This window comes from Aricia agestis, chromosome 8 (assembly GCF_905147365.1).
Source record: "Aricia agestis chromosome 8, ilAriAges1.1, whole genome shotgun sequence".
Lineage (NCBI taxonomy): Eukaryota > Metazoa > Arthropoda > Insecta > Lepidoptera > Lycaenidae > Aricia > Aricia agestis.
The window spans coordinates 13,557,103-13,574,979 of record NC_056413.1 but is presented as its reverse complement, the minus strand read 5'-3'; the positions used below and the strand labels follow the sequence as shown (position 1 = coordinate 13,574,979).

The 17,877-nt window shown below is 40.3% G+C and overlaps 2 protein-coding genes across 9 annotated transcripts in view; one reads left to right on the top strand and one right to left on the bottom strand.

Annotated features, from left to right (window-relative positions):
• Window positions 1-257: 257 nt before the first annotated feature.
• On the bottom strand, window positions 258-16,256 carry LOC121729801 (protein split ends-like). Its single transcript, XM_042118427.1, has 14 exons — window positions 16,090-16,256; window positions 15,504-15,665; window positions 14,227-14,372; window positions 13,725-13,785; window positions 13,127-13,301; window positions 11,231-11,361; window positions 10,898-11,148; window positions 9,862-10,770; window positions 6,544-9,784; window positions 6,285-6,426; window positions 5,763-6,052; window positions 4,120-4,437; window positions 2,576-2,777; window positions 258-1,072 (listed from the first exon to the last, which is right to left on the bottom strand). Exons 2-14 carry the CDS (start codon window positions 15,615-15,617, stop codon window positions 951-953), a joined length of 6,102 nt encoding a protein of 2,033 aa, XP_041974361.1. The 5' UTR covers window positions 15,618-15,665; window positions 16,090-16,256; the 3' UTR covers window positions 258-950.
• Window positions 16,257-17,384: 1,128 nt separating this feature from the next.
• LOC121729934 (dynamin) overlaps window positions 17,385-17,877 on the top strand; it is a 44,749-nt gene continuing 44,256 nt past the window's right edge. For 4 of the 8 annotated variants that reach the window (XM_042118663.1, XM_042118665.1, XM_042118666.1 and 1 more), the window contains exon 1: window positions 17,387-17,645. In XM_042118663.1, coding sequence (XP_041974597.1) covers window positions 17,482-17,645 — 164 coding nt within the window. In that variant the 5' untranslated portion in view covers window positions 17,387-17,481. Of the gene's footprint in view, window positions 17,646-17,877 lie in introns of all 8 variants that reach the window. The other 4 variants (XR_006036042.1, XM_042118657.1, XM_042118660.1 and 1 more) reach the window with 2 other exon arrangements.

The following is a 17,877-nucleotide window of genomic DNA, read 5'->3' as shown; positions in this document are numbered from 1 at the left end:
TAAAAAATTAGGCTGCGGCCGCGCTTCGGAGGTCCTTCAACTTCGTGGGGTTAATGAAATAATTGGCTTACGGCGATTTCACTAATCTGTAAGGTGGTTTCAAATTCAAGAGATTCTATTATGTTTTATTGTCAGTGCTCCACAGTACACACACACCCAGTAAATAACAAAGTTTAGACAAGATTATTTTTACAACATATGTACTTGTCTCCTGGACTCTAACTTCGGTAATAAAAGGAAGAGAAAGAATAACCATATCCGTCATAATAATTTTATTCGCATATTATAATTGATTATGATACATGGAGCACAACGGAAACCGGTCTGCCGTAGACGCGGATCACCTCTCAGACATTTCCGCTCCAAATTAAATTATTTATATTGCATCGACATTCGTTATGCAAAAACGTGGCTACATATTTACTAGTGAGAAGTCTCGAGGCAGCATCGGTCATATGGACGCGAGGTCCTCGCAGTGCAGTCGGCCGCACGGAGCGTGTCCGTCGGCCTCTTCGTACATATACTTAAATAATAACAGTCAAATAGACAGCCGAATGTCCGTCCAATCATTATATTTACATACTAACAGACACCACGCGGACGCGATCGCGGCCTCCAGGGCCAATTTTACCGACGAGATGACGCGTCACGGGCGCACTGACTTGTATGGTTTTTGAATAATATTAAATCACTTTTTTTTATAATTTACGACGAAAATACCGAGAACCTAAGTCTTATGACGTTATTGCCAAACATAGTCCGTGCTTTACACACTTGGTCGCCGCCGGAGACGGGTCGGGCCGAGCACTCGCGAGTGTGGTCGGGCGCACGTGTGCCGAGTGCGGGTCGAGTCCGTGGTGGAGCCGGGCCGCTCCGGTCGGGCTCCACTCGTGAACCGAGCACTGACGAGTCGGGGCGGGGGCGGAGCGGGGGCCGGGCGCGGGCCGCGCTCACTCGGCCTTCACCTCCGCTACGGGGGTCGCCTCGCTCACGGGCGCGGCGTCGTTGGTGTCCTCTACGCTGGTCGGCACTTCGGTCCCCTCGTTGGGACGGTCGTTGCCTCCTCCCCCATCTACAATTTAAAAGATATTAAAACTAAAGTAATGTATAATATGACTTTAGCCGCGTACTGATCAAGCGAGCAGCCCTCGCGAGGCAGCCTTGGACATTTGCCGCAGTACGCATGCCGCCGGTCTGTAAGTTTTCTAATCCGAGGCTGCCTCACGTGGCAAGGTCGAGCCAGCATCGACGCTCATAACTCACGCAAAGAATAAGCGAGGCAAAACATTACCGTCTTGAGTGAGCGCAGCAAACATACCGAAGCGCCTTTGAGCATCGACAAAAACCGACAAGATCGGCTCGGGCCGCGGCACGCTTGGGCGAGGTAGCGCGTACGTTTGCCTCTAGCGAGGCACGTCTTGACCGACCGAGGAATGGGGATTGTCCATTTTTTTTTAATTTTGCTCATTACTAAAACATTTCGGGGAATAAGGTCAGTGATCGTTTTTCTGTATATAAACGAAAAAAATACCCATTAGTTACTTATATTTTTGAACAAATATGTTTAACCTTAGTTTGACCTTCAATGGCGTTAAATTAGCAATAAATTCGACCAACAATACGTTTCAAACTTTTGTAATCTTCTTTAAAACACTGCAGAGGTCAATTGTCCGCCGATGATGACGTCAGAGCGAAACTTTAAAAATTTATTGAGAAAAAACTAGCCAATGAATTTCAAAATTATTTAATTTATATTCTTAAAATACCCTATTTTAACGAAAAAAAATTCAAAATGTACATGTGATTTTTTTTGGACAATGCCCATTGCCATGCGAAGCTGCTCGCTCAGTCAGTACGCGGCTATTTACTTTTAACACTACCATTTTGTTTAGAGTAAGTACTTGTCAATCGTAGTTTTTTTGTTTTTTACATCACTAGTGAAGCACGCAACTCCGTTGTGCCAAAATTAGCTTTATCGCCAGGAAATCGTACACTTTTCCGGGATAAAAGTATCCTATGTCCTTTCCCGGGACTTACGGTATCTCCATTCCGAATTTCAGCAAAATCGATTCAGCGGTTTGGGTGTGAAGAGGTAACTAGGGTTGCCAACTATACTGTTTTGAACAGTATTATACTGTTATTCACTAAATTATACTTTTTACTGTTGAACAAAAATAAAGTATACAAAATACTGTTTTTAGCATCAAGGTGAGAACACTTTATTATGCCATATTAAACTTAGACGCTTAGACATTTTATTTTTATTTTTAGTAAGTTTGGCGAGAAGCTCTAATAATGTACGTATTTAAACGAATAAATAAATAATATACTGTTCATTTTTCTAAAATACTGTTTAAAATATTTCAGTGATCTGAATATACTCTATTTCTTGTGAAAAAAGTTGGCAACCCTAGAGGTAACAGACAGATGTACTTTTGCATTAATGTAATATTAGAAACACATCCAGTGTTTTCATCATTTCTATATCAACTAAGATTGTCGAAGAAAAAAGAATAATTTTGCTTTGCGAGGTCGAGTTTAAGAATAGAGCAGAATTCTGAATTGGATCACTCACTACGCTGATGATGATGGTAGTAGAGGTTGTGTCGTGGCGCGTGGTGCTGGCGAGGGGCGGGCGCGGGCGGCGCGCGGTACATGGGCAGCGCGGGCGCATGCGGCCGCTGTATCGGCGCCGGGTACCGCGGGGCCACCATGCCGCCGCGGTTCATCGCGTTACCGTTGTTACCGCCCCTTCCGTTGTTACCACCGCCTACCATCTGAAAATGCAGGTATAATTTACTATTGCTGTAGTTACATTTTGAAGTAACTTTATCTGTTTTCCGTCGATTTCCTAATGTAGAATTTCGAATTGGAATTCCGTGAGACAAGTCTGCTTGCACTTGAAACGTATGTGCAGAATTTGTTCCCTTCAGAAAGAAGCGAACATGTGCGTCAGTTAACCCATCAATCCCCAAGTGTCTGCGATACCCATGATGCAGGTGTTTTCAACAGATTTCAAGGATTCGGATGTTTGAATACGGAAAACGAAAGCATTTATAAATCTTTCTCTTTCACTAAACGCTTTTTGTTGACTTTTTTAAAAAGCATTTTACATTTATTATTTAGTACCTGGATGACCAAGCTTTGCTCGGTATAGCAAACACTCATTGACTTCATGTTACTTAATAACGCCATCTGCTGGTCGTTAAAACAATTAGTTGCTTACAAAATAGTATTATTATTTGCCAATAGATGTCAGGAAGAGTCATATTTTTCTGCTTATCGATTATCGATAAAACACGCATAAAAAGACATTTTCTGAAAATGATTCCTAGCTAGATCGATTTATCGCCCCCGAAACCCCCCATATACTAAATTTCATGAAAATCGTTGGAGCCGATTCCGAGATTCCAATTATCTATACTAATATTATAAATGCGAAAGTATCTCTGTCTGTCTGTCTGTCTGTCTCGCTTTCACGCCAAAACTACCGAACCGATTGTAATGAAATTTTGTATACAGATAGCCTAAAGCCTGAGAAAGGACATAGGCTACTTTTTTACTGGAAAAAAGGGTTGTAAGGGGGTGAAAATACGAAAATTTGTTCAAATAAAGTTAGTTCCAAAAATTCATAATAGATGGCGCCGTGCGTCTCTTACATCGCGCTAACGCTTGCCCAACATCTTTCTATAAGAAGTGGTATCATCATACACATAGTTTTTTTTTTTACGATTTTTTTCGATTGTTATTTCTATTTTACGTTATTTAATAAGTCAGTACTTTATATTATATACAGTGACGTAACCTTAAACCTATCAATGATAAATAGTTTATGGGTAAAGTTGTGTAATTGGGGGGCTAAAGAAGCTTTAAAATTTGGCATAAAATATAAGGTTTAATTTAAAAAAATGAAATATTATGTGCACACTGCACAGCTGTTTTGATTTAAGGGGTATCAGGCTTTTTTTTATAAAAGCTTTTGACACCAATTTTGTTGACATCGCGCGCTATAAACTGAAGTCCACGCGGACGAAGTCGCGGGCAACAGCTAGTATATATATATATATACACAAGAATTGCTCGTTTAAAGATATAAGATTATGTATCTCAAGTTATTACCTGTTGATGTTGCTGGTGTTGTTGGTGTTGTTGGTGTTGTTGGTGTTGCTGGTGCTGCTGGTGTTGCTGTTGCTGGTGCTGATGCGGGTGTTGGTGGTGCTGGTGCGGCGTGTGGGCCGGCGGCGGGTGCTGCGGGTGGTACTTGTGCGGGGGGGAGTGCGGCGGCTTCTGTTGCTTGGCGCCCTTGGGCGTGGGGGAGGCGGAGTCGCACAGCTGCGCGAAGCCGTTGGCGTGCTCGTGCAGCGGGCTCTTGAGTTGCGGCGGCGGGCGCGGTTGCGGCGCGTACTGCTGCTGCAGAGGCGGCGCGCGGTATTGTTGCTGAGGATTTTATTAAATAAAAGTAAAATTGACAAATAATTATACACACAATTTTTGTTACTAAACTCGGAAACAACTTCGCGGACTTATGTGAGACATATTATTATGTTGCTATTCTTAAGGAGAGTACTCAGTACTCGATTCTCATTATAATTATGTAATAAAATTAGGTACTTAATTTTTGACCAAATTTTCCTTCAAATAAATGAATCATGGACACTAGTAAAACATAATATGCGGCCGGCGCGGCGGCATGCGCCATCAAAGAAACACCGCGCCGCTACCCTTCCCGCGCGGTGTCCCTGCGTTGGGTAATTATTTAAGGGCTATTATTTAACTTTAAGCTACATCTGCTCGGTAATCAATTGATTTTTTTCTTCTAATACAATAGTCACATATCGCATCTTCGAGTATTGAACAATGAACATGTCTAACCAGTCATGCTGTATACACATTACACATATGTTGTACACCCTTACTATATAATGACAATATTTAAACAATGAATACGATTTACAATGTCTGATAAATAAGAATATTCACTTTATTAAGAAGCATGAAACATAATACATATTATATTTTATTGTATTAAATTCTTTATTATAGTTTGTGCGTTCTAAGATGATATATATGGGTGACAGACAAATGCTAACATGCTAAATGCTAACTTATTAATAAAAATTATAAATATTAACTGTGAAAGTATAAAATTATTGTTACGAAAACATTTGAAAAATGTCATATGCATGAAATGGAACTTATGTCAATAGAGATTGACTCGGTTGAATCGAAATCAAATCGATAAAAAAGGGCGGCCATCTTAAATCGCCGCCGGCACCACTGAAATGTCAGTACTGCTGTGTGCTGCTAACTTATTAATAAAAATTATAAATATTAACTGTGAAAGTATAAAATTATTGTTACGAAAACATTTGAAAAATGTCATATGCATGAAATGGAACTTATGTCAATAGAGATTGACTCGGTTGAATCGAAATCAAATCGATAAAAAAGGGCGGCCATCTTAAATCGCCGCCGGCACCACTGAAATGTCAGTACGAAATCGATAATTTCGATTGCAATTCCTTTACGAAGTGATTCGATATTTTTAAACTATCGATTAATTTTTGTTAGGTAACTTCCCTACTATTGCCAATTATAATGTGTCACGCATATCATCATAAAACGCACAAACTATAGTAAGAAGGTGGGTGCATTTTCGGTAGGTTCATTTTGGGATATTTCGACATTGTTTGGTCTGGAAAATTATATTTTAATTTTTTTTATGGTTTGTATAGGTAAAATATATTTCTTCTCTCACTCACTTGCATCTGCTGAACGGCCGCCGCGACGTGTATTTGAGATGAGAGGAATGGCGAATTGAACGCGTTGGACTGAGCCTGCTGCGTGAACTGGAGCGGGTATGTGGGCGCCGGAGCGGTGGGCGGCTGGTAGGGCGAGTAGTAGGAGGAGGCGGGGGGCGCGGGGCGGGGCATCAGGCCGGGCAGGGAGTACGACGCGTCGCCCACCGGCGCCGAGTAGCCGAGGAACTGCTGTTGAAATGTGTTGACCCCGCCTACTCCGCCGACCCCACCCACTGCACCACCTTTACTGCCTGTTGAATAACAATGTGTTACGAAAATGATGTGAGAACGTCGAGCTTAACAAGACTGTTAAAGAGAATGTAGGAAACACTTTACTAATATATTTTTTACATGTCTTATTGACAGATGCCTTTGTCTTATAAATTGGAAATGTCATTTGGCAGACAAGAATAGGTAAACATATTGTATGCTAGGTCTTAATTTTTAGTTTTTCAAGTATTCAACATTACTAAAAATATATACCAATGGCACCAATTTGTTGAGTTGAAGGCTTGACTGTAGCCGACATGAGGGAATTTGAGGTGCTTGAAATAAGGACAGTGCTTGGACTGTTACCCAGTTGTCCGGATTGACCGAAAGCTGCCCCGCCTCCTGCAGCTGCCGCCTAAAAAATAAAGAAAACATATTAAACTTGCAACACTATTTCGACGATTATATTTTATTTAAAACTTTTAGGTAAAAAAGAAAACAATAATTTACAAAAACATATAAATGGGCTTACCATGCGATATTGACTCGGAAGGCTTTGGAACATATCTGGAGGTGGCTGGTAATTGTATGGAGTAGCAGAGCCAGCACCATACGGGTTTCCTGGAAATCCTCCAAATTGTCCTCGAGTTTGATCCAAAAAAGCGCCATATAGTCCACCCTGCTGTGGCAGCTGTTGAGATGAGCCCAGCAACTGCTGCGATGAATTGAACAACACAGCGGGAGGCGACGGCACAGATAGCCCACCGTACCCGCCCTGGTAGCTCACATGATTGTAATGCTGCGGCGGCGGCGACTGGAGCTGCTGAGTCGGTTTCACTTTGCACACATTCGGTGGAGCACCCGTCTCCGTGTTATTCTCCTCGAATCCAGCGAACTGCAATTCCTCGCTACCTTCAGCTACGGCGGGCATTTCCCACACCTTCTTAACACTAGCGATTTTTAAATTGAGATCCGCCGCCAGTGGTGAGATTGTGTTGGAGGTGCTCATATTATGTGTACCCCTCGGAAGCCCCAGTGACTTGCTAGTTTTGTCTTCCGTGAGTTGTCCGAGATCGGAGTCGAATGCGAAGTCTAGTTTCATGTCCGAGGAGTCCTCAGGTTTTTGCGTTGTGTCGAACGACATTTGCAATCCGAGGGACCCTTCGGCCTCGGACACAGGTCGTCCGGTCTCGGCCTTGATCATTAATTCCTGAATAGACCTCGGCCTCGCCCTCACGTCGCCATTGAATGACATAGATCTCGACTCCATTTCACTGGATACTTCCTCCCCTTGCGGCTTGGGTCCTGCTGAATTTGGTTGATATTTTTGTTTCAAAGCCTCTGCAGGCGGTGCAGTTTTGTAATTGGTATTCTCAAATATAATAGTCTCTACTGGAGGAGTCGCTCCATCTAGCACTCCCGCTTTTTCAGGTCCTAAAGGAGAAGGTGCTACAATAGCCGCTTTGGCTTCTGCTGCATTATCGCCGGGACTGCTACGCTGGCTCGATTGACTCGACTTGGCGTCGACAGGAACTTCAGTGGGCTCCTCCACGTTTCCTCGCAATGTTTGAGCGATAGGCTTGTCCCAAGCATTGACAGCTGGAGGAGGAGGTGCATTGCCAGTCTCCGGTCCGAAGCTGCTTGTCAATCCCATCTGTTGCTTCTGCCTTTGTTTTACAAATCGAGGTGCCAAATTAGCTTGCCGAGGCCTATCATACTGAGCATTCGGTTTGCCGCTAACGGGAGCAGAACCACGCGAGTTTGACTTATCATTTCCACTTCTTGTTGAGGACCCATTCCTTCCTCCACCTTGGTTAGACCGAGATCTCGGTTGCTTCTCCTCTTTACCTGTATTAGGAGTGCCCCTTGCGTCTTTAGAGGTTTTCTTATTACGAACTTCTTGAAAACCGTCATCAACAATTTCTTCGTCTTTCTTATTGCTAGAAATTTTAAGATCATTGAAACCTTCAGCTATTTCAGTGGCCTTATTTTCTCCTCCCATATCTTTCTTAGTCGTTTGTTGACTGCGCGAGTTGTTTTGGCGGTTGTTAGCATTTTGATTACGTCCGCCATGTGGACCTTTCTGGGATTGAGAACTCTGTCTGCCGCCGGAACGTCGACGACCACTCGTTCCACCCTCAGAATGTTCAGAAGTTGTTTCCCAATTTTCGTCTTCTCCACTCTGTGGGCCACCAGCACCTTTCAAACGCCTGTCTCGACCTCTCCGATTGGAGGAGTTTGCACGAGATTTATTAGATTTTTCCCTATCTTCCAGGTTGTCCTTGCCGTCCTCGCCGTCTTTAACGGCTCTATTGGCTTGACCGAACGGACTTTTCGTATTCGGAGGTCCATATCCAGCTAGCCTTTTAGCTGGCGCCGGGGGCCTAGACGTACCCTGGAATCCACCTCTACCTCTACGAGAAGGCTGACCTCTAGGAGCAAATGGTTCTCTATTTTCTAAGCCATCAGTCTGATGAACTATCTGTTCCGAGGAAGGTTGGGCTGCATCTTCAGGTCTCTCCTGTTTCTTTCCACCTCTAGGACTTCGCGGCGCTTTGCGCCTTTCCTTGCGTTCCACGTTTGAACCTTCTGTCGAACCATCCGACTCACTCGCTCTATTGTTAGACCTAGAACTACGATGCGTACGGCGACCTCTAGTGTCTCTCGCTCCCCATCCCCTGACATACACATTGTAACCACCACTATTGTATGGTCGTCCTTTCTTCTCAGACCCCGAGCCGCTCGATTTTCGTTCAATAGGATCTTTTATCATCTTATTTAGTTGTTCATTACTGAAATTTCTCTTATCTTCGAGGGCACGTTTTTGATCCAGACCAGAAGTATTATCCAAAGAACTGGAAATATGTCCTGCATTAGTGGGGTCTGTGCTCGATTTAGATGCCAATGACTCGGACTCTGATAGATCTCTTTCGGATTTTTGAGTACTGAATTGCTTGTTTTGTTGAATACTTTCTGGTGCTTGCTGTTTTACGTTAAGGTGTATATTAGAAGAAACTTCTGAGGATGACATGGTTTTAGTTGCCTGCATGCTTGTTGCAATGGTGGGTTGTATTTCAATGTTTTCTTTTACTTGAATAGCTGAAGTGGATGATGACATATTTTGCACATGAACTTGTTGATGAGATGAGATTTGGGCATTGCTTGAACTATTTGAACTCGCAACACTACTATACATATTGGAGTGGGATTGGGTTGATAAGTTGGAAGAATTATTGCTTGCATTCTGATGCGTGTTAAATGCGGGTGGAGGATTATGAACGGCCTTATTCTCAGATATTTCAATTTCTTTTGACTCTTCTAAGTTACGCCTCGGTGATGGCTCTTTTTCCGTCCTTGAAAGCGCATTTTGTTCTTCTTGTGCGACTTCTGCCCACGAAGACTTGCCGAAATCTTTTTCAAATGAGTCACTCGGCACTGTGTTAGATGGGGGAGTAACTCGTCTTTCGGCAACTGCAACTTGTGGCGAGGTATCGCTAGAAGCAAAGGGCTCAGCTAAACCTATACTTTTTCTCTCAAACACTTCTGTTAACTTATCCGCAGCAGTTCGGCTTTGTTGTAGTGGATCTATAGGTGTCGCTTCTGATGGTTTTCTATCGTCACTACGTCGATCCTTGTAGTCATTCGAATCTTTAGAATTAGATCTATCCAGCTCACGCCCAGATCGTTCGTAGTCTTGCATTTCAGATCGCCACTGGGGGCCCGATGATACATCTTTGTCCCTGCGTACATCATCTTCGCGATCAGAATAATCCCTGAAAATAATAACAAAGAAAAATATAAATTAAAAAGTAAAAAATATAGATTTAATCACAATTCAAAAAGGACATACCTAGAATAGGAACGGCGACCATTTGCATGCCTCGGAGCATTATATGGGGGTGGCTCTTGTCTTCTGGGCGCTGGTTTGTTGCCAGTAAATGCCCATCCACCTTTATGCTGTTCCTCTTGCTGCCGATTCTGTTGCTGTCTCAAAAAGCGCGGGGGTAAGTTGGCATTGAACGGTTTCGAGAAAGCTGGATTAGATTGATCGCGGTCCCTGTCCCTATCGCGGCCGTAATCTCTCTCCCTGAAGTCACGATCGCGATCCATTCTGTCTCTCTCGCGGTCTCTTTCATTACGATCTTTGTCCCTGTTGAATCTCTCGCGATCCATTCGATCGCGGTTATCGTTCCTCTCCCTCTCGCGTACTTCGCGTTCCTTGTCATCTTGACGTTCTCTATTATCTAATCTACCTCTATCCCGCTCGCTCGGCCTATCTCTGTCACGATCACGGTCACGATCGCGATCACGGTCCCTATTTTCAAACCTATCTCTATTGTCCATACGGTCGCGGTCCCTATTGTCGACGTCTTTTTCCCTTAACGAGCGTTCCCTTACGTCATTTCGCTCCTTGTCGCTTTCTGCATGATCCCGGTCCCTAGGAGGATTCCTATCTTTTTCCCGGCTGTCAATATCACGTTCCCTGTTATCATTGCGGCCTCTATCAGACCTGTCTTTTTGTGTAGACGCGTCTCTCATTTGCCGGCGCTGCTCCTCTTCCTTTCTCTGGCGAGCTCTCGCGACTGCTTGTGCCACTTCGTTACTCTGTTTTTGCCGTCTTTCGGCCCACAGCTGCTCCTCATCGCCGGTTTCTATTTTAGATTCGCTGCGCTCGCTCTCAACATTGGAACGATTATTATTTTTTACAGTTTTACTAGCCGGCGTCGACGATTCACCATCCGAAAAGTCCAATTTTTGACTGAAAATAACATATCCTTAGTTATAGTTTGTTATTTAGGCTATATTATAACAAAGTTAAAATATTATTTAGGGTAAGTCTTCTTTTTTACAACATCGGCTATTTCATAACATTAAAAAATACTTACTCATAATCAATGTCGTCATGCTGTGCCCATCCTGCATCCCGTGAGATGTCATCTAGTGAAGATATTTGCTCCTCACGCAGTATGGGGCGAGCAGTGAGCACCTCCACCGCCCTGGGTGTGACGGGCTGCCGGGGCACTTGTCTCTGACTCGAGTTACTGTTCGAGTTGCTACCTCCTGTATTGCTTCTATTGTCACGAAGAGTACTCAATGTTCCCAATCCGAGGCCAGCTCCATTGCTACCTTTCATCAGCTTAAAGAAAAAATAAAGTAATAAATGATAATTTTACAACAAAATGCAAATTGTTAAGTATGAAATGAAACATTTAACATACGAAGGATGGCAGAATAGCACGGTAGGCGGGTGTTTGCTGTGAGGCGGGCGTGGAGGCGGGAGCGGCGGCGGGAGACGATGAAGTTTCTGGCCGAACGCCGGCTGTCCCACCGGACGTCCAACTGCCTTCCGCTATACAAGAAAAAATAAGTAATGTCAAAAAGAAATACTTCTTGTCTCTTAATTATAAGCAGAGGTCGGAATTAGGTAGAGATATCCAAATGTTGAAGTGAAATGAAAATGTTTTCTTATGGAAAATCTCGTGTGGCAAACAATATCACGAATAAATAATAATAATCTCTAATGGCCTGTCCACATTTCCACATCACGATGTTGTCAACGTGGAACGGTGCGGTAACGTGGCACGGTACGTTGACGTGACGTGCAAATTTACGTTAACGTAACGTAAAATGTACGTCACGATATAGCAACATTGTACGTCGCCATGCCTTGTAAAACTGCAACATTCTTCACTACTGATCTAGATTCTACATCTACGCACGCGCACAACACGTATTCTGCTTTTACTATTTTTAAAAACGTAGAAAAAAGACGTGCATTTTACGTTACGTTGAAATAAATTTGCGTGCGTGACGTTAAGATTTAGACAGGCCCTAATACCTCCGTGGGGCTAAAATGGTCGCTTTGAAGAATCATGATATGAATCATTTTTCTAAAATCGCAAAATGCAACTCTGCTTGCAATTCATTTCTGTATTTTTGTACTGACTTGGCATTTGTCAGTTTGACAGTTTTGACAATTCATTTGCTGAATTGTTTGAGAGTAATTACTAAATGTGACCATTTTAGCCCCGTTGATTATATTAAGATATCCTATTGTTATTTCTCATCATTAGCCCCTTACAAAAAGGGAAGGATTGTAAGTCTCCCTCTCTCTGTGTAAAATGTGTCATGAGAGAATTTATGTTAAGTTAGTGCTAATCATCTTTGGTATGATATCTTAGTTCCCAAATGGATAAATCAATTCAGCTCAATGTTTTTTCAAATGTGTACTGCAAAGCTGTTGCCGCAGCAGCATCGTTTAGTCGTTTAACATACATATTTCAGGACACAGGATGGTTGGATTCCGATCCAGTGCACGCGCAGCTTTATAAGCTGCGCGTGCACTGGATCGGAATCGGAGCGTACGGATTTGTTTGCTTTGTATTGATTTGTATGGTACTGCGTGCACTGGATCGGCATTTCTGCGCCTGAGACCGGAATTTATGCCAATGATGTCATCCGCAGTGAACGGGCTATTCGGATTCCGATGGTTTCAAGCTCTGACGTGTTTGCGATGACGCGACGGCTATACATAAATACTTATTCACGATGAATGACGATATTTTCATTACTTTAGTGGAAAAATATGAAGAACTTTACAATCTAAAACATCAACATTAACCAACTGAGGAGAGACAATATTTGGGGTGATATTGGGCAAATAATGAATTTTGTTTCCTCTTGTTTCTCTTTTCCTCTTCTGATAAAATACAGCTAATTACAACAATATCCTCTTCACTATTCTCCATAATGAAAAAGCATGTTAACAGGCTATGAGGGATTAAAAATAACTAAATTGCCGATGCTGAATGCGAATGCAGTGGACGCACCCCATCGGCATTTTGTAAATGACGACGCTCCGTACGCTCCGATTTCGATCCAGTGGACGCTCAGCTTTACCGGAACCGACAGTTGAGGTGGGAGGATGACTGGCGCGCTGCACTGTCGTCGTCATATTTTGCGTTGACGTCCATCGCCACAACGCAACTATGTTCGACAAAATGCGTCATTTTGTTCCTATGACGGAACAGCATCGTATCTCAAAGCAGGGGGGCATCACTCTTACTGATGAGTTGAATAAGTTATAAATTTTACAACACTTTAAAGATGCATACTTTGTGGTCTGAGTTGGGGCTGGGTAGCAGTGTGCTCCGCAGACCGATGTGATGGTTGTGCCGCAGCCTCCAATGAGGGGAACTCTGTGCGGAAGTGTGGGGACGTGGGTGGCGGCAGCGGGACCCATCCTCCAGACCCTGCTCCCGCAACCACATTGCTGTTTGGTGTTGTAGTCTGAAAATCATTGACATTATTTTATGGAAACTTGTTTCAATACTAATAAACCCTTATTAATCGGGACTTAACGCGACTTATCCTAGTAGTAATGCTACTACATACTTTTTACTACTAGAATAAGTTGCATTAAGTCCCGAATAATAATTTTTAATTATAATGCAACGCGAAAGTTTAAAATTTCAACTAATGAACCCTATTTTTGGCATGATATTGTAATCAAATTTTTCATAAGCATTATATGAATCTCAAAAAAAAATCTATTTAAATCCTTGCAAACAAATAAAATTATTTATTATAAGAATGTGCTTCACATTATAATGGAATGTACAATATAATTGCTTTAGTTACATTTACATAATCTATTGTTTCAATATCAGAAGCACACGGAACTAATTTAATATTAAAACAAACAGAACTTACTATTGTCTGAGAAATGCATGTTACTGGTGCAGATACAGTTGTTGTTGTAGTAGAAACAGAGCTGAAAATATAAAAATACATTAGGAAATATACAAATAAAAATAAAAAAAATGTTTATTTAACTCACCACAGGTACAACAACAAGATGTTTTACACACTACAAATTAGTTAGCACACAACTTCACAGAAGTAGTAGTAAATGTCAGAACAAAGAAGGCAGTCAATCTTGGCTACATATTACTATCTTAAATTTTAAAATGCCCTACTTTAATTGGTTGATGTGAATTGTGAATGCAATATTGATCAACTTCAACATATTATGTTAAGATAGTAATTAAGATAGTAATATGTAGCCAAGATTGACTGCCTTCTTTGTTCTGACATTTACTACTACTTCTGTGAAGTTCTGTGCTAACTAATTTGTATTATGTGTGTACAATGTTATGAAAAAGAAAACATAATAACTATACAGCAGAATTTTAAAAAGTAAAATACAACATACTTAGCATTAGAATCTTGACCGGTTTCAGTTTTTAAAGATGGAAGATTGGCTGGTGGACGTCTTGCGGAGGGAACTTTTCCAAGACTTTGCATTCCATGTTTACGGCTTAGTTGAGATTTTACAGAGGACGGTTCCGAATTCTCGTTCTGAAAAATGTTTAGGTAATTTTATTTATTGTACTGTAACATGATATATGCTGGATTTGGAACAATTTTATCATTAGTTAATGGAATAATAGCACTTCTGATATGCTAACAGATTCGCCATCAAGACTCTTATTGAACAGATGACTTGCTAAAAAAACCGGATCATTACTATATATTATTATTAAACATTGTTATCAAACAAAAATTACATTCAGTTTCTTGATCAAGTTGTTGTTTAATCTGCTATAAAAACAACAAATTTTAAAATGAAAACGTATGAGATATTTATTAAAGTACTAAATTTCTTTTTAACAAAAAAATTACATAGAGTTACATGTTTAAGGAACACTAGCTATTTGACCGAGCTTCGCTCGGTATTCGATAAAACACGAATAAAATGACATTTTCTAAAAATGATTCTTAGCTAGATGGATTTATCGCTCCCGAAACCCCCTATATACAAAATTTCATGAAAATCGTTGGAGCCGATTCCGAGATTCCAAGAATTGCTCATTTAAAGATATAAGATTATAGTTTAATTTTTATAATGCAAAAAGGATGGTAATATAGAGTAATGACCATTATTTACAAAAAACATGATCTTCAGTTGTTAAAACAAAGGCGAATGAATGTCTAGGGAGGTAAACGAACTCTAGTTTTGAAACTATCCAGATGGGACTATTCAGCTTTAAACCAATGTTATTGTCATTTTCACTTTTAAATATCACTTTTTAGTACAGAATTAATTTCCAGTCACTAGAAGAAACTAGAAGTTAAGCAGTGAAATGCGAAATCATATTTTGAAATAATATAAATAGATAATAAATGAGAATTTTAATACAATTTATTGCATTATAGAAAATTACTCAATAATAATTTACTGGGTAATTTAGTAGTTAAGTACCAGTACAAGTAGGTCTAAGGGTGAAGCCAAATGAGCATAATTTAGTGAGGCGCAGAATTTCTGCCGCATAATTATGCTTGTGTGAATCAAACAGGACTTTTGTAAGAAACTGAATGCAGCAGAATTTCTGCCAGCCGAAATTCTGCGTCTCATGGATGAACTGAGAAGTGGAGTGTCTAAGTTATATTCATATTTTATTACTTAGTCATGTTTTATGCAAAACTTACCCGATTAGCGCAGTACAGACTATTGATGTCCAACTTTTGATATTTTTGCTTGCCGGACGTCGGCTTGCTCTGCGCCGTAGTGCCTCCGCCGCTCGGCGTCGAGAGTGCAGACATGCTGCGATATACACACCATCAGGAGTTCACCCTCGCACCGACCACCAACTGCAACCATTACAATCTATGCATTACACAACCACTTTTCTCACAGATTCCATTTGCACAGGAATTTCACTTCACACAGACTATTTTTTTAACTGCTTTTCACTCTGACACGTATGTTGCACATTCATTGACCGCATAGTCTCGTAAAATATCGAGTAATCCACAAAAAACTTGATGTTTTAACAGAAACTAGCCCTGCCCTCTGAATTATATTGACGTGTTACATCCGTAGGCTGAGGGACGCTGAACCGATTATTAGCATTTAAAACTTTTAATTTGAACACTTTATTCACAACACTTTATATCTTCTCATATTATTTGTGGCACAATAACGGTACAAACAAAAAATTAGTAAAGAACGGTAAATAACAAAGTAACTTTTTTCCCCCATTTATAAAGTCTTAAAAACAAAATAAATCAGTACCTCGGTCCGTTAAATTTAATGAATTGATTTTATAAATATCTAAGCTTGTAAGCTAATGTATTTTTGAAGATTACTTTAGATTTATTTCCTAATCTACTCTACCAAAACTTATATCACTTTGTTTTAAGATGGCGTCTGAGACGACTATCTCTTCTACAATCAATAGTGTGACGTCACAAATGACAAAACTCACAAAGACGCGACTTCAATTTTGACAGAGCCCTCTATTGAGGAATAAGAAAAGGAAAACAAATGCGTTCATAAATAATAAAAATATATAGATGGTTTTTTATATAAAATGTACGTTTCTAATAGTGCTTTACAGGTGTTTTATTAATTATCATATTAAAATAAAACTAAATTGTAGCAATAATCTATTTATTATTACAATTTAGCTTTCCAAGCAAAACTTTATAAATTGAACGCTTAAACACATCCAATAATTGACATATGCAGCGTTCCATTTCACGTTATTTTGACAGAATTTTTGGAATGTTTAAATAAAATAGTCTAAAGCTTGTTAAGAGTGATCATGATGATTTGGATGATCGATCGAAAAGGGTCCCGTAACTTTTCGATCGATCATAATAATCTATTATACTCCTTAATAATAAAAATGCTTACACAGCTAATCCATACTTATTACTTATAATATTATAAAACGTAAGAGTTTGTTTGTTTGTTTGAACGCGCTAATCTCAGGAACTACTGGTCCGATTTAAAAAAATTATTTCAGTATTAGATAGCCCATTTATCGAGAAAGGCTGTAGGTTTTATTTTATAACGCTAAGACTAATAGGAGCGAAGAAATAGAGGAAAATGTGGAAAAAACGGGCTGAAATTATTTGAAAGGGCTTATTTGAACGCGCTAATCTCAGGAACTACTGGTCCGATTTGAAAAATTCTTTCAGTGTTAGATAGTCCATTTATTGACAAAGGCTATAAGCTATATTTTATTACGCTAATGTTTCTGTGAAATATCTAATTTACGCGGGCGAAGCCGCGCGGAACGTCTAGTATTATTATATTACGAGGAAAGTGATACGACGTACACTGGTTCATCACTCATCTAGTTGTACCTAACTTGTAATGATATAAGTAAGTACTTGTTATATTATTGTGGTGACAAAAGAAATAAATTATTATTAATAATTATTATTATTACTAGTTTTATATAAGCTTTAAAGAAAAGGTATAAATGGTATGTTTTATACAAACATTTAACTCTTAGCTATGTGTATTTCTGTTTTATCTGAGATAGTTAGAATACGGTGCCAGTCTCGTTCACGCCTGCGCAATATTATTACGGATGATATTGATGAACAGAAATCAGTAAGCGACGATCGGTGAAGTAGTTCATAAGAAGAAGAGTACGAGAGAAAACCGGCAGCCATGGCCGGGAACATGGGGATGGAACAATTGATCCCAATTGTAAATAAGCTGCAAGATGCATTTACACAATTGGGTGTTCATATGCAGTTGGACCTGCCTCAAATTGCAGTCGTAGGTGGTCAATCAGCAGGGAAGAGTTCCGTTCTAGAAAATTTCGTCGGCAGGTAAGAGAGATTTGTAATTTTGCATTTCAATATTTCCAAAAAGCTATTTATGAAAATCAATATATTAAACATATTTTAAAATTAGTGTTATATATGTGTTTATATACGTATGTGGTTAAAATATTTAGGTACAGTAATAAGCATAAAGGTTTCTGTTATGTAAGCTTTAACAGGTATGAATTGATATTACGTATCCGGTATCAGATTGACCTAATTTAAAAATACTAATCAT